We start from the raw sequence: 25,100 nt of genomic DNA on the forward strand, positions 1-25,100 counted from the left end.
TCACCCTCTTCTCTCCTATAGCCTCAGGTAGAGATGTGGGCTGGGTTACCTTCGCTTCAGTGATCACACCTGTTGCCCGTTCCTGTTCCTGCAGAGGAGTACCCGAGTCTGTTATTCCTACCTTTCATTAGATGTTAGATGTTTCTTGTTTCTGGAATAAAAATCTGTAAACTGCCACAATCTGATTGTGACAAATTCTCTGTGTACTATATGCACTGCAGTGTTATTTATGATTACAATCACATTTTCAAGATTTTTCTTTTCTTTTTCACCTTTTCAGTTTGAATAGTAAAAGAAATGAAAACTACAAGGACCAAAAAGTAAGCATCAGAGCATTTGACTCCCTTAAACACTGGAGATCCTGTTACATGAGAGCCAGTCAGAAGTACAATATATCTGCCTGGATGAACATGGTGGAAATAAATAAATCACTGACTAGGCTGAACTTCAGCTGCATAGATAAATACACCCTGGCAGAATCAGGTTAGGCAAAAGGATCCTTCATAACTTCCAGTCGAGTAAGACTAGTGTAAGACTTTTATCTGTAAAGAAGCAAACTAAATCCATTGCAACTTATAAAGGAAAGGTTGCTCTGTCACATGGGCTCCAGCAGAGATGCATCCATAGATCTGAACATTTCTTCCTCTGGCACACTGTGCATAAAATGTATGCTTACTCTAGTCAATCTAAGATTAACAGACTGATTTGGCCATTCCTAACTTTTTTGCTCTCTCTGAAAGGTTTTGCTTCTTCAGCCTAATGACTTGTGAGTCAATTGTCCAATTACCTCTGAGATGTTAGTACTAGAAAGTACATATTACCTTTTATAGCTACTGTGTTACAACTTTGGCGATTTAGCTTTTTACCCTCTTTAACAGGATATTTTAGAGGGTAAAAACGTCTGCTGAGAATAGAGGACTTGGAATGCCAATATCCTATCTGCTCCTCTGAGGAAAGACTGGTATTATATATATATATATATATATATATATATATATATATATATATATATATATATATATATATATATATACATATATATATATACATATACATATATATATACATATATACATATATACATATACACACACATATATATATATATATATATATATATGTCTATGTATATGTATATGTATATATATATGTATATGTATATATATGTATATATGTATATATATATATGTATACATATATGTATATATATATGTATACATATATATATATATATGTATACATATATATATATATATATATATATATATATATATATATATATATATATATATATATATATATATATATATATATATATACACATATACATATATATACATATACATATACATATATATATATACACACACACACACACACACTGAATGGGATATGACCTTCATTGTTGTCTGAACAGGACAAGCAAGCCTAGATTTTACCTGCATGGAAAGGGTTTGAATATTAAACCAGGTGAGGATGTCCAAGACTGTTTTATAGAATAGATACATACCTTTCAGGTCAATCACATACACTCTCAGTGTTTTTAGCAAGTACACGTTTTGAGTGCATGCATGAACATGAAGTAGAATTTAACAGTAGTTGTTTGCTTTGTATAACAAACTATTGAACAGTTTGGGGGGCATTTCATACTCTTATTGTCTCAATATAAATACATTGTACATGTATGTATAAAGCATATACCTTTACAGCAAGACTTAAAAAAGTAGAAATCTTATAATGAATCAGGAAAAATGCCATTATTATGGATAAAGGACCTTGTCGGGAAATGGAAAGCTCCTTTACTGAATTAACAACACACACACACACTCACACTTTGAATGTACATGCTGACCCCATTCATCATTGTCCTAATTACAGGCCAAGCAGATTGCAGTCAATAGTATTGACTGGCCCTGCAGACGCTGCAGGTTACAGTGGCTCTGAGCTCTTTATTGTCCTTGCTGTCCCCAAAAATCTTTCGCTAAGAAGAAAGAGGACAGAGACGTCTATGTGGCAAAAAGTCATCTGCTGGAAAGCAAATAATTCAAGGAAGCTGCATAGCTCAAGGGAGAAAATACAGATAACATATAGAAAGGGCTTGTCAAGGTTTTGATTCCTCAACCCAGAATTTTGAGTTTTCTTGGGCTTTAAATTTTCTTTTTACTTTTTGGTTTTGTTCTTAGTTATTTATTATTTATATCAGATTTTCTTCTTCTTTCGGAACTCGAGTCTTAGCTCTTTGTTCCAGTTTATGTTTCCATTAGTATAGTTTAGCTGGACAACATGAATTTTGTGGCATGTTGTATAGAGCGCTTTGAGGACTTTGGGAGAGTAGAAAAGCGCTATATAAAAATCAGTCCATTTACCATAGTGTAGCTGAAGCCTTAAACATTAAGACAAGCTAAGGTAATGCTATTAGCAAGATTGTTCTTTAAATCATATTTAATGATATTTACTCTATTTTGTTCTTTGTAGGTCATTTCATTCAGTGAATAATAACTTTTCTTTCAGTCAGTTCAATTCAATTTTATTTGTATAGTGCCAAATGAAAACAATCAAAACTCAAGGCGCTTTATACTGTAAGGTAAAGACCCAACAATAATATAGAGAAAACCCCAACAATCATAAGAGCACGTGGCAACAGTGGGAAGAAAAAACTTCCTTTTAACAGGAAGAAACCTACGGCAGAACTAGGCTCAGGGAGGGGCGGGGCCATCTGAGTTCAGGGTGAGGGTGGGAACCAGAGATAAATAATAACTTATGATAAATGCAGAGTGGTCTGTAAACACATAGAAAGTGAAAAGAGATGAGTAAAGACAAAACTCCCAAAATAACTGAAGCAGTTCAGTCAGTAAGCTTTTAGTTTTAGGCAAATGTTATGCAGAACTTCCTTTTCACCCATTTGGTAATCCACTGATGAAAACGAAAAGTATGCGTCTTGATATATAATCTGGCCATTTTAACCTTTTCCTAATTCATCATCACTAAAATCCCCGTATGTATAATATCTTTTTTTTAATATGACTGAAGTCCTTTGCAGTGCTACTGAAAAATAGAAGACAAAGTGAAGCTGCATTCCTTCCTGTGCCAGCAAAGCATTCCAGAGTAGGATTTCAAAAGCTGCTCCAGTAATTAATCACATTAACAGCAACAACAACAACATAACAAGTGTTATAACTCTGACACAAATTCACAAAAAATCTTTCTATTACTTGCTCGGGGCTATAAAAACTCTAAAAATATGTTAATTTTAATTAAAAATCAACATGCTAGAGTAACAGATTCAAGCTCTTGAGAATTTGCTTTTATGCCTAACCTTATATACATAACCAACAAGATGGCTCTGATGTCTATAAGCATGCAACTCAGAAACATGTATGCATTAGAGTCCAGTGCATATGGCCTGCAATGGCTAGGGGTTCATTCACTGCCAAGAGCCATGATTAATGCACAGACACTGTGAGAAGACCAACACGGGGTCCCAATCTGTAACCTCAAGGGAGGTAACCTAGTTCTGCTGGGGATAGTGAAAGAGGTAATAGAAACTTTATATTTTTCTTTAGACCTCCCTCATAGACCTAAAATCCTGAGACGTTCATATAGCTGTGCAGACACAAATCTGAGTAATCAGACTGATTCTCTGTAAAAATAAGAGAGAACAATCATTATCTATGTATTTTGTGCATGCATATAAAAACATGGGATTGTTTTAATACATTTCTGGGGTTTGACTGCTTTCTGGAAACAGAGAAGCACAGTTACACGTGTAACCTCGTTTATGGACGCCTAATCTGAAGGCTAGAGAGACTCAAGTTACAGTTTGGATTAACGTTACTTGCTGTACAATACGCAACAGACTTCCACTCCTAAAATCAGTCAAGCCGTCAACGTCATAATTTTTTTTTTTTTACAGAAAACAGGACAAAATTGACGTGAATTCAGCAAAATAAAAATAAAGTACCTGCCGAGCAACTTTACAAAAAATCCTTTTTAATCCTGTGAAATTTAACTAGCTAAAAGTCAGATTGGATCATATTAAGATATATGGAGAAAATACTTACATTTACAAAATGTTCAGCATGCAACTCAGCATGATCTCACTCTCTTCCTGTTCTTGTGACATTAAAAAAATAGAAAATGCGGTTTCCGCTGCAAATTGATAGAATAGTGTATAACTATGATTTCCTAGTGATAAGAAAGAGTGTGATAGTTTTACTATCTCTGTTCACCCACTTGTATATCACTGTGATGACAGTGGCTCTCAGAGAGTTGAGTCAGTGGACACAATATAAACTATGTGATGGAGGCCTTTGTGTTTAAATGTATCCATTTACCAGTTGATTTCATTCATTTTCTAGAGGCTGACATGTCCGTTGTTTTACGTGTGTTGAGTGATCTTTTTCATAGTACCAGGGCTCTTTCTGTCTATTCTTGACTTGATGTGACACAGGTTAAAAATATACTTCAGTGATAACCAAACTCAACCTAATAACGACCACATACAGCTTCACCAATCCAAACAATCCATCTGCCAAAGTTGGTGTTCTTGTTCAAAAAACCCATTCACCGATTCAAAAAATAGAAAGTGACTTCTAATTCAGCCTTGCAGCTTGAACTACAGGTGATTCAGTCAAATAGAACCTGTATTAATGGCACTGTTTCATTATAGCTAAAGTTCACGTATGATTGAGTTTGACATCTTGAACTATACTGTATATCCTCTTGCTTAAAACGAAAATATCCCTGAGTTGCTAAAGGTAAACTATGAAGAGTTGGAGATGTCTGTCAGTGTCCATTTTTATCTATGGTGTTAAGGTGGATGGTTAAAAAGGCATTATATCTAGAAAGTGGACGCCTTATGACTTGGACATACAAGACAGGACAGCTATACATCACATATTGAAAGTCTCAGAGGAGGGCCTGACCCAATTAGACTGACCTTATTTAGTTGGCAATGCTGTTGAGTCTGCGCAGTGTGGAAACAATATTTGTGAACCAACGAGATTAGTATGTGTGTCTCTATGAGGTGGGAGTGTTGCCCCACTGCGTCTTCACATCACTGTAGTTAACGAGGCACAAACAGGTCAGAACTGGTTTAACGCTGGCCCAGCTAACGATCATTTTCTCGCTTTGAACATAATTAGTTGATGAGGAGCAGCTGCCTTGGCCTTGTAAGTTTCAAAGCCTCAAAATTAGGCAGAGTGGTGGTCACACTCCTGACACTTTGGCACACATGTTCATATGCACTGTATTTGTCAGATGCTTTTCTAAAGACGTGCAAACGTATGGGCCTCTTTTATAAACAGAATCACAGATAAAAGCAGGTACACAATCTAATACACACTACCACCTTCAGCTATGTAAACACTCTTAATTAATCATTTGCATGTAAAAATGCTGCTTGCAACAGTTATTAGACAAGGGAACAGAAACAACAAAGAAAAATCACAATTGCACTGAATGCTCAATTGATACAGGAGTTGCATAATAGGACAAAAGGACATGTTCTGTTTGGTGGACACTTTGGTTCTGGAATTGCAATCAGAGGAAAATCTACTAAACTGAAAAATGTAACTCATGTCTTTGGTTTCAGAGCAAAGGGCTGCGGCAAGAGGTAAAGGAAAAAATACATGGTTTGACTACAAATGCATCAGCAAGGTACCTCAACAACTAATATCAAGGCACTTCATTACAGAAATGTTACAGTAAACAGTTTATGAATAGTTAATAAGGGAGGTTTAAAGCATTTCTGCACAAGCATCACTTTTCACACCCAGAAGCTACAGCCATCATTTACCTGCCTGAGTGCATCTATTCAACTTGGCGCACAACAACCTCTACACTTGTATGGTAACAGTGAGGCGTTGCTAACTGAGCTAAATGCAAACATCATCATGCAAGCAAGCTTACAATGACAACTGATTATGTTTTGCAGGTGTATAGCATCACCGCCATGTTGGTTGCGTGTTTTATTGTGCTAAACACAAACTATTTCTGTACGACTAATGGATATGTCATTACTTTTGCAGTACAAAGACAAAGCACAGAAAACATCGACTGCATCCATAATCAAGAGCCTTGGCCTATTTTTTTAATTCTGTAAATTGTTTACAGGCTCAAAACGAAATTAATTATTCCACCCTTGTCCTTGACTCACTTGTCTACCTGACTTCAGCATCTCTTTGTTCAAATGGCCTAATTACAGCAGCGTGAATAAGATGAATATGAACCTAAAGCCTGATACCAGCTTTAAATGAACACAGAATTTCTCATTTGGAGTTTTTACTCTGCTAAATCTATTTGCATATCTCCATCCATCCATCCATCTTCATCCGCTTTATCCGAGGCCGGGTCGCGGGGGCAGCAGCCTAAGCAAAGCCTAAAAATCAGATTATACACTAGTTTATTTTGAGTATGTTTTGAGGAATAAATGCTATGATTTCTGTTCAATGATTAGTGTAAGGCTTAACTTCTAAACTTCCGTACACAATGAAGCAATGCTTCACTTACAAATGACTAAATATGCAGAACGGTCTTTTAATCCTAGTCCGCCCATTACGATTCCATAAACAGATTACATTTGCTCATAATCAGTGTGATCTGACACTATTTGCCCATAAACAACAACAACAAAAATGTCTATCCCATACTGTAACTCTTGTTCAACAAGGAGGGAAGCCAAAACAAATTCCCTGATAGGAGGATCTAACTTCCTAACTGAGTTACTCTGTGTACCAATGCTGTAGATTTATTCCAGTGAATAATGTAATATAGACAGTGTCGCTGTATCTCTGTCAAACCAACCCTAATCTTATGTGTAGATCTGGGTCACTACCCCCAAGTGTTCCCTACTGGTTTCATTAAACATTAACTGTGTCTAAGTATATTTTTATGTCTTTGCCTCTTGAAGCCACAGATGAGTTCCACTTGGAGGGGAAATGAGATACAAGTCCGATGACTTATCTCCTTCCCTCTGCTGTTATTAAAGGGTTTTACAGGAGTTCTTGCTCTTTTTGATTGTTTGAGCAGATTTGTTACAGACTGAAAAAAGGACAAGGGATTTTGGGAACTACAGATAGTGTCGGTCTCGCCATCAAGTATCATGGTACTGACAATAAATAATAACATGTTTAGTAAATGTAATAACTGTGGCCTTAATATGACAAAGAGAAGAGAGAGTACAATGGACAGTCAAAGAATGTAAAGAAGCTAGTTCTCACCGAGGTTACATATTGTATGTTCCGGCACAGTTTTGTCTCCCGGGGAAAGTCGGAAAGATCCAAGAAGTTGTCCACCACCACTTGGCCAATCAAATCATGGCGAGAGAACCTGTCAAAGTCGTAAATACTGAAGTGTAGCTTACGATTCGACAGATCTGCGTACGCCACAGGAAAGAGGAACACTTCATCAAAAACCGGGTTGAGTGTCTTCCGGTGCACCTTGGTCTGGTGCTTGGTTTTGCGGTCGGGCAGCAGGTAGATTTTGACGTAAGGATCAGAGGTCCCTGAGAAGTCCTTGGCAGGAAGGTCCTGGGCCTTGTGGATCTTCACGATCAGCTGCTCCAGGTCAAAGTCAAACTTAAGGATAAAGTGAAGGCGCCCACAGCTAGAGGTTCTATGGCCATCTTCTGCATCTATCGAGCGCTGCTTGTAAAGTTCTGGTTTGATCCGACCCAAACCAGACAAAGACTCCTGGCGCTGGAACTGAGCAGGGTTGAAGTCGGGATTGGATAAGTTCATTTGACGACGGAAGGAGTTGTGCCTGTAACAAAGTGGTATAATTGGAAGGTATATAAGGCAATTCAAATTATTCAGCAAATATATTCTTAAATCTTTGCATCTACTGTGTTCTCTAGCAGCTGAGGCCTGTACTACAAAGTAGGATTTTGGGTTTAACAGGCTAACTTAAGGTTTAAGCCTGGGTTTTCAGTGTTACAAGATTGGTACACATTTTCCTTGATAACTTTTACTGCACACGTAAAATGTTCTGGAGGGAGTTATTTTTGAGATATGAGAGCAAAATATAAAAAATAAATATTGTCACCGTTCCTTAAAGAGTCCAAAGATATAGTTTCCCTGACAGTAATAGGTCCTGTAGTTCTGACAAACTATATACAGTCTGTTGTTCCCGGATACGCATCAATAAATATTAAGAGCACCTTTATTTCTATGCTAAGGATGTCGTAGTGTAATCACAGCTGATGTGAAGTTTCACCTGGCATTAGTTGAATGAATGATGTCACATTGGAAGTTAACATTTGGTGTGAAAGAATCAACTGGGTAAGTTAAGAAAGTTAAGTTAACTTGCTTTGTAGCACACATCCCTGATGTATACTGTCACTTTCCTAATTAAGAATCTCTGAACTGTGTCTGTCATCTGTATTTAACCTGTCAGCAACACTAAATACTGGACAACAGTTTTAAGAACTACTTACCGTACAGAAGAGGTAGGTTCAGTAATCTGTCTCTGAACCCTGTCCCTGGCCAGAGTGTGAGCATGGTTTTTCTCCACCTTAGTTTGCGTCTCCAGTGGGATGTCAGGTGATGTGTGGCTTATCTTCAAGGCCGACTCCGGGACAGGCACACCCGAAGGGGGCCCCGAAGGCTCCTTCACACAGCCATCTTCACTGTATTCCCTTTCCTCCCCGTCCACCTGCACAGCACACATCAGTGTCTGCATTACTGCATGCTATTAAAAAAATATAATGTGGGAATGCTTAGTTGGACTGTTAAATTAATTTCTTGGCTGTATTTTTAAACAGAAGTGCCTTAAACCTGAAATGCTTCCAGCTCTTTGAATACTTTAGTCATTATCCTTTTCCTTATTTTAAGATAAAAAAATTTTTAAAAGACATGTACTTTTTTGAAACATGATGTGTTCTGTTGTAGACTTATTCCTGTAGCGCGACTGCCACTAATCACGGTTAAAATGTTATAATATGAAGCTCTAAAGACTGCCCTTCTTGGAAAATAAGTAAAAAAAAATAAGTGCATGGCAACAATCAAATAAAGAGATTGATACCTGCAAGGTTGTTAGCTTAGCATTAGAACTAGATGAAATAAAAAATAGGTCAAGGACAGTCCAGTAAGTCTTTCCTAAGTTTTTGGGATCGTATCATCGCTGTAAAGTTGGCAGACAACCACCAAAAAAGAAGCAAATCTTTTGACTGTAGCTCTGATTGATTAAGCTAACAATTGTTTTAGCTTCCCTTTGCGCTAACATAGCTCAGACGACAAATACTCAGGATGAAATTTGTACACAATTTGAAAGTAGTGGTGGCAGTGTACTCGCACCAGTACAATGCCAAGTAGAAAACCCCAGTCAAATAGAAAATACACATTATAAAAAGGGCTTCCTGTTTGTGTGTATAATTATACATAGTTCAAATAGCACTACTGCTTGAAACAGATGCAAAACTATGTTACTAAGTTCTCTCTTTAAGGCCATCTAATAGAGAACAGGACATTTTGGATCACTCTGGGTGATTAGATCTTTAGTCATGTAAAAGTTGAGTAGAGCTGGAATTATTTTAAGTGAAAAAACTCTACTGACCAAGAAGAATGATAAGGTTACACTGCCCAGTCCCAACAGCTTCAACAAGCCCAACAAAACATTCAAAAGAGTAGACTCTCAGAGACACTGCTTCTTGTACCTGTGCATGACACGTATGCTTCTTTGTTAGCACCAATGTTAACAGGTTAGTCTCATGTGAGTTGTTTGTTTTGTAGAGACTGGATGTGACACATTTGTCAGCAAAAGTAGACCACAAACCACTTTTTATAGTCATATCTATATCATAGTAATAGCATTACATCATTTATGCTTTTCATTACATTTTTAATATCTAGAATATATAAGAAGATAGCTGTAGCCCTGAACCGTTTTATACATTACCTTGGGTATCTGCATTCTCACACAAAAATTCCAACATAGTATAGTTAGTTATATAGTTATAGAGAAAGTTGGATGGGTTTATAAAGGGTTTTCAACTTTTCCAGCTTATCTGTCTATTGCCAATGTGCAAAAAGTACAGCAGTTGCACTGATCCCAGAACCTGGGTATTTCCATTCCATGCCACATGTGAGCTGGTGTCACACAGTGGAAATTTGTGTATATCTTGTATATGGGTTTTATTCTGATTTTTAGTGTTTATTTATGAGTGTCGTTTTATTTGCATGGTTTTATTCTGTTTCTATTGCTTTTAGTGTTTTATGTGACATGGTTTTTATCCACTGTGGACTGGCTGCACATGGGACAAATTAGCTGATAGGGACCACCTGCTGAGGCATGGGTGTGTCCAGAGGTGGCCTATCAGCTGTGTAAAGACCTTTTAAAAGCAGACTAGCTGAGCACTGAAGGAGGGAGGCCCCAGACTGGAAGAGGAATGCTAGATGGCCAGCATGACACGGTGTCCCAGTTCGGACAGTGAGAAGGGCGACAGTGGGAGACGCTGCCTGTTATCGACCGCATATGTGAGTAACACTTTCCCCACTGTCATATGCTGGGTGCAGCTGTGCTGGGAAAGGGTTGCCATGGCTATAAGCCAGGGTCTCTTCCGGGACGAGTTTTCTGGCCCCTATTTGTGTATTTGCAGGGTGCTGACGCGAGGGGATCCATGGTGGCATCGCGTGGAGGATTCCGGTGCCAAATGGAAGCTGGGCTGGGATGTGGTGGGCCCAGTGAGAGGACAAGAGGGGGATAGGAGGCTCCTCCTCGTCGGCCTAAGACAGGGCTGGCATGGACCCAACTCATGCAAAGGAATCTCTGGCCTGCTGGTGGACCCATAATGCATCCAGGGTTGTGGGACATTACATCAGGGGATTTTAGTAAATGTAGAAAATTGTATTTTTACTAGTTTTAGCATTGGGTTTGTTTATTCCTGGGGGGGGGGATTTAGCTGTCAATAATATTTTTATCGTGTATGTTTTTAAGGGTGTTTTTTATTGGTGTTTTCTGGACTAGTAATAAACTGTTTCTGATCAGACCTGCTTCATCTCTGTGCTCTTGGTATCTGACTCGCTTGCTCCCCTTGTATTTTAAAGAATCTTTCTTTTTAGCACGACATTCTGGCGCGACCGCTTTAGTGTCCCCGTTTGTTACACTGGCACAACTGTGACTATAATTGTCAAAGGTAAACTCAATGTAGACAAGGCTGGCAGTAGCTTAGCTGCAGAAGCGACACTGATGATATAGATGACACCTGCTTGCAATCAGCAGCATTTCAGTTCAGGTTGTCATCGTGTACCGATTAGCTGAGCAGCTCTTTGGGCTTGAGAGAAATATTGCAGTATGAGGTTGTAGTATGACCTTTAAAATGGATTTTAATTTTAATTTGGCAGTTATGTTGTCATTACAGTTTGACAACATAAGTACAATATCAAGTATTAAACTGTGTTGTATAAGAGTTTTATACAAATCATATTCTATAAAGGCCGTATTATTTTAGGAGTAATCTTGCAGTGCAAGTAGACTGATTACATACAAAAAAGCGGCAATAAGACAAAGTGAAATACAATTTTCACTGGAGATTTTTGGAGTATCTGGTTGTCCAAGATGCACACCATATCACTGTAACAACCGGGTTGGATTTTGGCCGAATATGACTTTGGTTGCATGTGATATCCTCTTGTGACCCCTGGTTTCCTATCTGCATCTGTACTGTGAAATTCAATACTGGCAAATTCAAAGAAAAGTATTCTTTAAAAAAAATGATTTTTACTGCTCCTTTCTGCTTACATGATATTCCCATTAAAACTAAATGTTGGTCATACAAGTAATTAACCCTGCTCTTCCTCCTTACCTCTGTGAGGACAGGTTGTTGGTCTCCTCCCAAGAAGTGTGCCCCCTTGAGGACATCTGGGAGGAAACGACCACTTAGTGGCACCCAGCACAGCTTCCATGAGACAAAGAGGGAGACGCTGAAGAGAGCCAGACCGCAGGTGGTCACCAGCAGAGACAACAGGCTCACCGATACATCTAGAGATGGAAGAGAAAAAGGAGGCAGAGATGCTCAGCGAACGGTGAACGCACCTTTGCCTGTGAAAAATGCTGGCACAGATAAACCAAGCTCCCTACGGAGGACAGACTGTGTTTATTAAGAATGCAAAGTTAAAGAAGAAAATATAACATTTTCTCATAGTAGGCTAAAGTTTAAGAAAAAAATATGTTTAATGAACTATCCAAAAATCCCAGCAATTAGACAGAGATACATTACCATGTTGATAAAGTGCTAAAAGGCCACGTCAAAATATTCTAAACAATCTTGAAAGGGAAAAAATGATCAGGGAGAGATGACCCATTTAAATGATTACCTAATTCTAATAAATAATTATTATTAATTATAATTCTTTTTCAACAGTCATATAATCTTTCCTCTTAGTAGGATGTTTTAAAGACTGAATAGATAGAAGAAAATGTGGAAAGATGTCACTCATTCTTTTCTTTTCTTTTTTTAAATCAAAAAGCACAAATCTAACAACTGACACTTTCACTGCAACACACATAATTATAGGTGAGCAATGGATGGATATTTTGCAGGTGAACAAACCAATGTATAAATAATTGCAAATAACCTACAGTCATGAAAACATGTGCAGGAATGTGTTGTGGCCAGACACTGCCTGGTCTGTTGAATGCACAGAAACATAAGAAGGCTTTTAATTTGAAATGGACACCGAACTGTTGAATTAGTGTTAACAGCATAATGCTGAAAAACGAGAGTTTGTCTAGTGGAGGATACATACACTGCATACACTAATCACATACTAATAATAACAAAAGCTTGCTTCAAATAAAGCCCAGCTGCCTTTGAAGCTGTAGTAAATAAAAGATGCTTTGGGAAAATACAGCTTACATAAACTAGCGGGAGTGCCACTGAGAGCCAACGAAGGCTGCAGAAAATGTATACAGGCAAACAACTGTATAGATAACTATAAGCATAAGTGTATTATCATATCTTATATCACATTACATGACTTACACATCTATGCTAACCGGTCACTTCATTAGGCACACCTAGTTAGTACCAAGTTCCCTGGTGAAACTGGCTATTTGAGCTTTGTGACATGGTACACTGTAGTTATGAAGGAATTTACATGGTTAGCTGAATGAACAGGCAGGCTGTGGCACTGAAGTCATGCTCAGTTGGTACTAAGGGGCTCAAATTGTGCTGGGAAAATATCTGACAAACTGACCGGACTTCTGCATGAGTGAGGGGCTCTGAATATGACCCAGAAACCAAAGCACAGAAGGTTGTGCAGGGTCCAAACAGCCATAACCAGGAGCATGCTTATTCACATTTACATGTTTATGCATCTTAGAATTCAGACCGAATGTCAATGAGGAGGTTTAATGTGAAACACCTGGACTTTGGTGGGTTCCATTGTGCAAACAGAAATTGTCAAAATAGGTATTGTTTTACATTTTTATCGTTAAATTGTTAAATTAACAATTAGGGCATTAAATAAACAATGACGCAAATGCTTCAGTTCTTAAAGCAAACTTGAAAGGGTCTCTGGTTGTGACAAACCCACAGAGAATGATTATCCAAACTGCGGTTCCGCACTGCAATGCATTTTAATGTCTCTCACTCATTGTTTTAGGGTTATTGGCCACAAGTTTATTTCTTTGTCTCACAGTCCTCATCAGTACTGTTTCTAGCAATTAAAAAATCTAATATCCCTGTGTATTCCTCTGTTTACAGGGCATCTGTTCTGTATTTCCATCTGTATGGACCACATAAAATATGCAATATTTATTTCCAGACTGCAGTAGTGATTGATGGACGTTTGAGACAACTGGATAAAATGTTGTCGTCCATTAGCTAAGGAGAGAGTTTGCCTCTTATCTGCTAGGTAATAGCACCCTGTAGCTTCAGAGAGATAATGTTTGTTGATACCTCTTTCTTGTGAAGCAGCCTTTTCAAACTCATCTAAAAGCTTGGCTAAGAATGTCTGCTGAGATAAGATGCTTTAAAGAGGAAAACTTAGAGACACGACTGAGCGCTCTGGATCTTCCTTTTTTCTTTTTTTTTCTTCCTGCAGGTCATTTTGAATCAAACTCGCACAAAAACAAAGGTCTGAAATTTTGAGGCTCCTTGCTCAGTACAATGCCCTGCAGACTTGATTATGCTTGAACAATAGCAGTGATAAACTCAGCATTCACAATGTCTGCAGTAGTTGTGTACCAGTGACATGCCATCACATGAGCAAGAATCTGTTCTACGTTTTTAACAGCTGCCGAAAGCCATGTTTATATTACATTTCATCTGTGGTCGTGAACCCATTCTTCTTTAACAGTGTTTATTATTTGTCGTTCCTGCAAAGCAGAGCTAAGAGCTTCTCTTAACAGTACAGCAGAGAATGCTTAAACCAGGGTGAGATCAGCTAATTTATGGATGCCATTAGAGTTTAGTACTTGATGTTTTTCTTTGCATTGTACTGTGCAACTTATTTCAACTTCTACTTTTACTTTATACAGAATCACTGAGGAAAGCAGCCTTGCAGAATGATTTATGTAGAAATATTTGGAATCAATTTAGCAGAAACGGGTTCTAAGCACACAGATGAAAACAGCATCCTGAAGTTTTGAAAAACATTTAGATGAGTTTTTTCACACTGTGAAAGGGATTTGCACACAACACCCCATATTTTCTAAGTAATACATATAATTAGTCTTTTATTATAAATATTTATAAATAAAGCTTTTATTTCACGCTTATTGGCTACTGGATGCAAATATCTAACCATCCTCATCACCAGCAACTCTGTGCATTTAGACATGTAGACGTGTTCAAACCAAGCATTGGGTGATTTAAGTGATTTTGAACGCCGACATTGTTGTTGGTGCTGGTCTGAGTATTTGAGAAGCAACTGATCTACTAGATTTTCCCGCACAACCACCTCTAGAGTTTACAGAGAATGGTCTGGAAAAGGGAAACTATCCAGTGAGCAGCAGTTCTCAAGAAAACAATGGAACAGTAACTCAACAAAACACTCATTACAAATGAGGTATGCAGAATTCTCTGAATTCACATCATGTTAAACCATGAAGAAGATGGGCTACAACAGCAGATGATCACACCCGGTGACATTCCTGTGAAGCACAGGAAACAGACTCAACAAAAATTAAACAATAGAAGATCTGATAAGTCTCACTTTCTGCTTACACATTTGGATTGTAAGGTCAAGATTTGGCATAAACATGGTGATGGTGGTGTAGGAAATGTTTTCTTGGCAATGCTTTAGGCCCCTTAGTACCAACTGAGTATTGCTTAAACACCTACCTGAGTATTGTTGCTGAACATGTCTATCCCTGCTTTGCATGATTGCTTCCAGCATGACAGGATGCCATGTTACAAAGCTTAAATCATACCAAATGAGTTTCTTGAACATGGCAATGGTAAATGGACGGATACTTAGGCAGCAGCTTTCTACTCAACTTGAGCGCTAAAAGAGCTTTTACTAGAAGCCTCAGTCACCCAATCACACACACATTCATAGAGTGCTTTTATCTAAACCACAGCCACCTCAATCAGTTCAAATGGCCTCCACAGTCACCAGGTCTCAGTTCTAAAGATAACGGGGAGTCCGACCCAGTACTAACAAGATGTAAACTGGCCTGTTATTGTAAATGAGTATTTTGATACCTAATTAAAAAACAGTCATGTACTGTAATCACTTAGGAATAAAAGCAGTATCATGACAAATGGAAAATCACTTTCATAAAGTCCATATGTACCTATGTTATTCAAAGTGCCCAGTGGGGTGCTGGTTTAGCTTAGTGGGTGAGCAAGTGACCACCTGCCCAGAATTCCCCATGTCTGACCTGTGACCCTTTGCTGTGTCTTCCCCTCTGTCTGTCTTCACTGTCACTATCCAGTAAAGGCAAAAATGCCCCCCAAAAATATAGATTAAAAAAAGAATGTGCACACTAGTTAAAATATGCTACACAACTAATGATTTACCTTGGAGATGCTACCTTCATCGAGTCAGGTTATAGGACATTAAGTGGCACAAGATACAGAGATTGCAGTTCTGAATGGTTTCCTTAGCAACAACTATAATTGGCTTCTTCAACAAAGCCAGTGAATGTGAACATGGTCACCATGTGCTCAGGATCAACTTTGTGCCAGTTTCAATCAGGTTGTTGCTGTTGTTTACCTTCACTACGGCTATAACACATCACTGTAGCATCACATAGGGATAGGTTGCATCCAACATGTCGGATTGCAGACATTAGTACACTCATTACCTGCTGCGTTAATATTGCTGACCTTTATACCTAGTGGCACATTAGATCAATACGATATCACTGTGCAAGATACATGATGCAAATACACTTTCACTGATGGACGTTTTCAGCTTGCAGAACACAAACACTGAAGGAATAAGCTGCTGTAACAGTGAAGACCATTTTAAAGAGAATTTATCTTTTTTTTTACTTTACAGACTCCCTGCCGTTTTAATCAAGGCTGAAATTTGAATGCAAATAAGTCGGAAATAAGAAGAATCCTGTTGATGAGTTTAATATAAGCACATATTTAATTTCTTTACTGCTTTCATCTAAACAATCTTAAGATTTACCACTTATTTTTGCCCCTATGTTTTGTTTTATTATCCATGTGTCATATTACTTTATCCCCCTGAATCTGAGCAAACAGAACAGCTTTATACACTCAAGAATTCTGCTACTTCTATCAGCAGGTCCATCATGATCCCAGTGACACAGTTCCTCCGACAGCCATGAATTAACACTGTCTTCATCGTGTTTGATAGATGATGTGATGATGTGCTGTAGATCATAAACCTTTCCTTCTCCCTACTGTCTTTTATCATATGATTCTGGTAGTTTCAGTAACGATGAGCAGTTCTTTCTCCAGAACTGGGCATGCATTTAAAAAAGTTGTCTTAAAGCCTAATTTGACCTTTTTCTTACCAAAACCTAGTCACAGTTTACATTTTGTGGGTAAATCCTCTGTATTTACAATCATGAAGGTGCCTCTGAGTTCTGAATTTTGACTCTCCAAGTGAGTGCTTTTATTTTTTTTTTTCTAAGCCTGTCACTGGTAGTAAAAGTAGATGAGTTAAAATACCTAGGGTCAGCCATCAAAGGCAACAGGCAGTGCACAAGAGAGGTGAAGAAGAGAGTGAAGGCTGGGCGGAGTGGGTGGAGACGAGTGTCAGGTGTGATTTGTGACAGACGGATGGCAGCAAGACTGAAAAAGGTTTGCAAGGTAGTGAAACCTGCTATGATGTATTGCTTGGAGATGATACAGACATTAGGAAGAGCTGAACATGGTAGTGTTGATGATGAAAAAGATTTTCATTGTGAGTTCCCAGGATGGACAAGACTAGAGATGAGTGCATCAGAGGAACACGTCCGGTTGATCAGTTTGGAGAAAAAGTTATAAATACAAGGCGGAACCAGCTCCCACTACTTTTAAGATAAGCTTTAAAACTTTGCTTTATAGCATATAGTTAGGACTGGATCAGGTGACCCTGAATCTTTCCTTAGTTATGCTGTAAAAGGCCTAGTCTGCTGGGGACCTCCCATTATGTAGGCGAGAAGGAAAGGGGCAGCCTCCCTGCCCCCCAAGCATGGTTCTGTTTAAAGGGAATTTTTCTTCCCACTGTTGCCAAGCTTGTTCAGAGGCCGACATGTGATTGTTGGGGCTTTAATTTACAATATAAAAGCACCTTCAGGCGACTGATACACTATATAAATACAGTTGAACTGGGCGACCCACCGTCACCATCACCATCACATAATGGTGCCGAAAGAAGGAAAAGGAGCAAAACCTGTTACTAAAGTAGTTAATTATTTAGTTTAAAAATGTGGATTTAGATACTTTAAAAGTTTCTGCTCTTTATGTAAAAGGCTTGTTTTATTTTATTTTTTTTAGCCTCCTCCATATGATTCGAGACATCTTTGAACTGCACGTTCCCATGAGCACCTATCAAATGAACACCCAGCTTAAACATTAAATTCAACACTCAAATTATAATGGAAAACTGAACCTATGAAAATAGAGGGACAACATAAAAAAAATCCCCACTTAATGCCATGCAATATTAACAAATTAATGGTGTGACAAGGCACTTTAATCCCATTTTCACTTGAAATTCAGTGTGGTGGTGTACAACAGTAAAGACATGCCATGTCACAATAAGACGGGTAAAACATAAAGCTTTCTGAATATGTCGACAAAGCTCTGCATTACACGGACGTTAGAAGTAGAGCAGAGTCAGCACTATGATTTGTGAAATGAGGCAGGTAGAACACAGTCCTCCTGTGCGCAGCTCTGCACTTTGCAAGCAGCTGGGATGAACTGAAAGCAGAAAAAAATGATCTACAATATGTGTCCCCGACACAGTGCCTGGCTTATGCTCTCAGCTGGCACAAATACAAAGCGTGCAGCTTGTTCTGCTGTGCTCTGGCTTTGATGTGCCAAATAGGTGATGCATTTGCTTCGATATTTCACACCCAAAATCCTGCTTTTAAAAAAACTGAAACACAATGCAGCTCAGAATATCTTTATTTTGTACTCAGATCAACCGTATTAGATTTCGAGGCTCACCGTGTTCCTTCCAATCCCACTTCTGCTCAATATTTGAATTTTTTTTAAATACTGAAAACACTGTTGTTCTTTGATCTAGTGGCTTCATCCAGTTACATTTGTACAGCCCTTTCTAAAGCTACAGGGTGTCTCAGCTTGTCAGCTTCTCGTGCAGGGTGCAATCAACGCGCCAAGGCCTCAGCTCTATACAGCTGGTGGCAGTTAATTAGATTCAGGAGCTCCACTAATCAGTAAGCTCACTCCTCACTAAAGGAAGTTGACAATTATAATTAAAAAAGGTCAGAGAGGTTCTGATTAATATAATTGTCTGAGTTGTGGTTTCTATGGGGTTTTTTTTATGTGACTATACATAAAGGAATTACAGGTACACCTAAAAAGTTTCTAATAGCTGCTGGGATTTAAGGGGTGGCGTATATCAGTGCAATCAGTGCAGAAGTGGATGTTAAAGCAGTACAACATGCTTCCTGTCAGCCCACCGCTTCTCTTTGTAGCCTAATTCATACCTAGGCTAATATATTTATTCCTCCTGTTAGAATTAGACTCCAATTCCTGTCAAAGTCATTATCTGGACAACATTGTGATCATTTTCCCTTGGAAAAAGTTACAATGAAGGATGACTCCAGCCACTGTGTTGCTTGACTAATAAAGTAGCTAGACAGGATTGATCTTCCATTTTTGCTTCTAATATTTTTTAAAGTCTTTATTTTATTTTATTAGATAGTGACAGCTGAACAACCAGAAGGTAAGATAGTGATGGATGACATGCAGTAAATGGCCTGCGGTGGAAGACAGAATTAAACTCAGGCTTCTGCTGTGAGAACAGAGGCTCTGCTACATGGAGCACACTCTAACAGGTACTCTGTAGCACACCCTGACTTTTACTTTACCTCGTATGTTATTTTTTTCTTTGTTTTTTAATTCTGAAAAAATGCAAGCTTGAATATGCCTAATTCCGTATCACTGCATAAGTGGTAGAAAATTGATAGGTTAATGGATTTTGCAAAAAATGACTGCATGATTTTGAAGACAAGAAGAAAAACTTGAAGGATTTCAGAGTATATTTATATACTATATATTAGAGGTGGGAATCACCATACATCCCACGATACGATATTATCACAATACTTAACGCACGATACGATATTATTGCAATTTTTTTAAATATTTTGCGATATTCAGATTCTGTACATAAAGGTAAACTTTATCAATATTCATTTTATCTAATATCAAAGTCTCACACTCAGTCTTTCTCTCATTTCAGTCAGTTTTATTGTCACAAACTGAACGGTTTGTATTACAGTCTAGTCCAACTTAACTGAATGCAACCATCTGGTACAATTATAGCTATTCTGAACTATGCAATTTATGAAAACTATGCAGCCCATTCAGCAACTGAAGAATTTGAAAGTAAATTAAAACAAAATATAATTTTACATTAAACAAAAAAGTTTTAAACTTAATTAAAATAAAACATGTCTTAAATTAAAATAAGTAAACTGTCATGTTTATTGCTGCCAAAAAAAAAGTTAAACACATTTGGACAATGAAGGAATGTCAGGATTCTTGCTCAGAAAAAGGAGCTGATCAACATGCTCTGAAGTCAGAGTTCCAGTCCACAAAAACTTTTTTTGTAACAAAATATCGATTTCTGCTGTCCCTGTATCGATACATTATTAGCAAACAAAATATCACGATACTACACAGTATCGATTTTTTCCCCCACCCCTACTATATATGCACTTTATATAGTATATAAATATACTATATAAAGTGCCTCTAGACACTAGATACATAAAGTTGACATTACAGTATAAAACATGGATGCAGTTAAATTGAAGCCACTATAAAAGTGCCTAAAAGCCTGCATGGCGATAGCTGTGGTTTAAAATACTACTGCTCCTATAGAAGTCTGAGATCTCTATAAACACTTTTAATGCCAAGTTTTTGGGCCCAGTCGCTCTTTTTAGGTCAAATTGAACAAAAAATTGAATCTATTTTGCAACTATTGATCATTCCATGTTTCAAAATAGAGAACTACCTGTGCTATGAAACTGCACTCTTGACCACTAACACTTTAGGGCAGACAAGTCGTTAGCCAAATGAGCGCGCAGTTTCACTGTCAGTTCATTCAACCATCCTGAAATCTCGACTTTTGGAACTAACATGGCGACAACAGAAACGCTCATCTTGAGGCTTCAAAACAATATTTTATGATGTCTCTCTGTCCACCTGTCTATGCTCTGTATACCTGTCTATGATGTCTATGTTGCCTCAGCCATTTAGTTAAAAATGAATAAGAAAAGAAATGCATGGTGTTTTAGACCTTTGTTTGAATGCAAGGTTTCAAAGAATTCCAGGCTGTGAGGCCATTAATATTCTACAGTAAATTCATTCACATGAAGTAAAAGCAGAGGTGCTACATGCTGAAAATCAGATATTCATAGAAAAAAAGTATTTCAAGTGGAAATAGAAGCAGCTCTGATAGTCAGCAGAGATGAGATTGGATCCACTGTCATCCCCAATAATGCATTACTGCTATGGTAAGAGAACAGTGATGATGGAAATGAAAGAATTAGGGCTCACGCTTAATACAAATGGCTAAATATGATAATTATTATGCACCTGGCAACAGCTTAACACCCATAGTAAGAGTAATTAAGAGATTGGTGTGTTTTGACAAACTGATTTTGTTGGTTGCTGTTTTGTTGCTCACTGGATGCTTTTAATGACAAGTAATTTGCAAATCTGGTCCTGAAAGGTGCCATTTGGATACATCTTTATTACTTTTAATCACAAATGAGCCACAAGGCATCTTCACGAGTCCCATCAACCACTCGTTGCACAGGAAATGGTGGAAAAAAGCAATGCATTTCAGATTGTGAAACAGAATGCTTTACCAACAGGAAGCACATCAGCAGAAGAGATCAGAGTTAGATTTTCACTGCCCAACAATGCAAATGGATTGTCCTGATAGAAGCCTTGGCAGAGGCGTACTCCTGCCTCTGAACCAATTGAAGCTTAAAACCCCAAAGTGAACACACAGATGGCTGCTTTTATTGATTTGGACTAAATCTCTCTTTGATGAGGCGTTGATTAAATCAGCAAAACACTTAAGGCCGCCCGACCGTTCAGAAAGGCTGACTTGTTTTGAGGCTCAGAATAAGCAGAAATTAAGGTTTAAAGAGGGCCTCCAGTACTTTGAGACTTGAATGCTCCTGCCAGTTTCATATGTTTAATTTAACATACATTATTTTGACAGTCACTCACATTTGCATGTACATATAAACCACGTTATCCCTTGTTAAGCAAACACTGTACAGAAATTGAATAATGCAATATTTAAATATTAAATTTTTTCTGGAAATGTCAGCATATTAGCCTAACAATCATCCTAATAGACCCTTAAATATCTGTACAGACTTTTGTGTCTTGCAGGTATCTTGCAGCTATTGAACTATTTGACTGGATGTCCAAAATTTCATGACACTCCATCCAAGAGATTTTTGTAAGATAAATGGCTGATAAAGGACAAACATCAGTGGTTACAAAAGTATCTAAAAGGCTTTGAGCCTAACAAAGGCTGCAAACAAACAGCTAATAGCTAATAGCACAATCCAAATAGAAGCATGGCTCAACTAGCAGTTGTTCAAAACAACAAAGCTTTTACACAGTGTGTGAACTTTTTTCCAAGTTTTCTTTTTTTGTATTGTTTGTTTTCTCCACCTCTTCCTTTCTTTCTTTGAAGCTGTCCACATCTTGTGAGAATGTTGCTTTTGTGAGACCAAATTAACTGTATACTAAGCAGTACCTCGTTAATCAGGACCTCTGCCTCGCAGTATGCAAAGTTTCTCTTTATCTGTCTTTGTTCTGTGATGGCTGAAACAAGCTTGCAATCAGAGCCTTTTTAAAGGAAGTGGTACATTATATATGGTTGATTTGGGGGTGCTAATGTAAATGAGACTGGGTCTGTAGTAGATCAGACTCATCTTTCTACAAACCATTTAATAATAATTTTTAATGTGAATCCTTTAAGACACAGGGCTGTCTAAACATAGCCTTCTCTCTCTCTGCTTCATTTCGCAGTTCATTAACAGCTCTATACATCCTGATAATAACCTTAACCCTTTATCACCTAAGTATCACACAGGCTGCCTGGACTTATTTGGTCATTTTGGCTGTAGAATCACAAAATAATGGGCATCTTTTAGGAAACATTTGAATTTTCTCCACAGCCCAAAATGACTGAGACGTTACGGTAATGTGAAGCGCACATGGTAACATCTAGGTGGGGCCGATTCTTGTGAAATAGACCTGCCATTCACTACTCTAACTGATGTTAACTGTTAGGGGACTTTCTACTCTGGCTCATTATTATTGGCTTTGTTTTTGCTCCTCCGGTGCATTACCATCTCTGTGGTTGCATGCATTAGTGGTGAAGAGTGGATACCAAGGTCCCTATGCCTCTGAAGAAATCTGATTATCGCCCTCTGTTTAGTCTCTGTACAGAGCAGACGCCAATCAGGGGCACATAAAACACTGTCATGATGATTTCTGTTTAGTCCTGTATACTATCCAGCACACCTACACAGACAATAACCTGCAATTACACCATTGTACTGATGTAAGCATCACCAGGAGAGCAGCAATAATTATTTTTGCGTCCTACACTGAAGCTTAATATCTTCGTCTATAGATATCTGTATATAACTGACACATGCAGTGTGTAAAGTGTTAGTCAGCTGGTTGGATAAATGTCCATGTGATTTGATACAAATTTTCATCTTCTAAGAAAGATCAGTTCTGATCATCTGTTGATCTTTAAATTCTTTTCGTTTTAACCAAAAAGACTATAGTCTCGGGGTCAACTGGTCAGGTGTTTGGTTGATATGTGCTCATCTGACCAAATTCTAACTGGCCATTAATCGTCAGTGTCAGGAACAGAAATCAGCCAGGCCAGGTCGTTATATTGTAAGATATAAAAATATGCTTCTGGAAAACCATGTAAATAACTGACCATTGTTTTGTTTTTGAACTGTTGGTTCTGCTTTTGTTTGGTAAGACAAAATATGTGAGGTAAAGGTGGGAGTACAGCAACTCATATTCAGTTAGTAGTTTTTAAATCTTTCCAGTAGAGGAGCATTTTATTTTGAAAGGAGAGAAGATCTCATAACTTATTGCAATTTATATATATATATATATATATATATATATATATATATATATATATATATATATATATATATATATATATAAAATCCTATTATAAATAATGAATTATCAAAGCTTTTCACAAAATTCTTTTGATTTTGAACGACTTCCAAAGCAACAATTCTGTGCATGTGTGATAGCTTATCTAACTTCAGTAGGTTATACTAGGAGTGTATTTAGATCACATGTTTTATTTTGTCACTTACACACACATTCACACATAATATAAACACAATTAATCAGTCTTAGTGTTTTTGAACATTTGAGCACGGCTTGTCGTAAACATCCAGGAGTGCAATAATCCAAGAGTGCAGTAACCAGTACTCTAAATTCTGATGTTTCATTTGACACTGAATCTTAAGTTAAATATTTGTAAAGAGATCAAAGAAACTAGCCTATATATCCATATATATCACTATGCTGATATCACAGCAAAACGTGTAACACCGCTCAGCCGCCTAGCGGCTTCCAGGAAAGTACTTTACATGTTTTTGTTCACTACTGTCTTCTCGCCTTTGAATATATTCTCTCCCACTGCTGGTAATGCAACTTCAGAATGCATTTAGGTGGACCGGCGTGTCTATTACATGTTTTGCCGTGATACTGGGTTGCAACAGCTTGATGCTCAGGACTAAAACAGTAAAACTGTGGCTGTGTGTAACACCTCCCCATCTCGGGTGTACACAGCAGATAGTGGATTGGTCAGGACGGTGAAACACGATCTTTATGTTGGAAATCCTCGGCAGCATAAAGGAGCTTGAGGCAACTGTTACTGGGATTTGGGATAAACTTGAATTGAGTTGAATTAGAAGTAATTGGCTGTGCAGCTCTCTTGCTTTGGGGACACACATACGGATCCTTAAACTTAACTCAAACAGCTGAAAGTAACACACACAGCTTTCATTTATTAGTGTTAATCATACATATCAATCTGTACGTCACTCTGGCAACTCAGCATATGAATTTTTGTAATCTGTATTTTGTGTTCTTGGGTGTTTATGCTGAGATGTTGAAAAATAAACCTGAATTTGTGCTGCTTGTTAAACACAAGGCTAATAGATAAAGTGCATGCCACGTTATGTGACAGACTCATTTCATTTAGAAAAATTGTGAATTCTTTTTCAGTCGAATTTTTGTTGTTGTTGTTGACTGCAACTTCATGGTAATCAGCTGAGGACGAAGCCAATGTTATAACCGATTTATTGAGTTTTGTAAAGTTTCATACTGTCAATAAGCGATCTTAGCATTGAGTCATCTTATTAAACTCTTCTATGTACAGTTGACCTCACTCCAGGGAGTACAGTACTGAGTACAG

General features: G+C 37.9%; 1 protein-coding gene across 1 annotated transcript in view; it reads right to left on the reverse strand.

The window, feature by feature from the left end:
• Positions 1–25,100, reverse strand: part of syt9b (synaptotagmin IXb) — a 49,132-nt gene that overhangs the window by 15,182 nt on the left and 8,850 nt on the right. The window contains exons 2-4 of the mRNA XM_084936287.1: positions 11,801–11,976; positions 8,435–8,652; positions 7,221–7,761 (exon numbers count right to left, since the gene is read on the reverse strand). Coding sequence (XP_084792413.1) covers positions 7,221–7,761; positions 8,435–8,652; positions 11,801–11,976 — 935 coding nt within the window. The remainder of the gene's footprint in view (positions 1–7,220; positions 7,762–8,434; positions 8,653–11,800; positions 11,977–25,100) is intronic.

Source organism: Perissodus microlepis, chromosome 7 (assembly GCF_051167445.1).
Source record: "Perissodus microlepis isolate ML-2025 ecotype Zambia chromosome 7, ASM5116744v1, whole genome shotgun sequence".
NCBI classification, from domain to species: Eukaryota; Metazoa; Chordata; class Actinopteri; order Cichliformes; family Cichlidae; genus Perissodus; species Perissodus microlepis.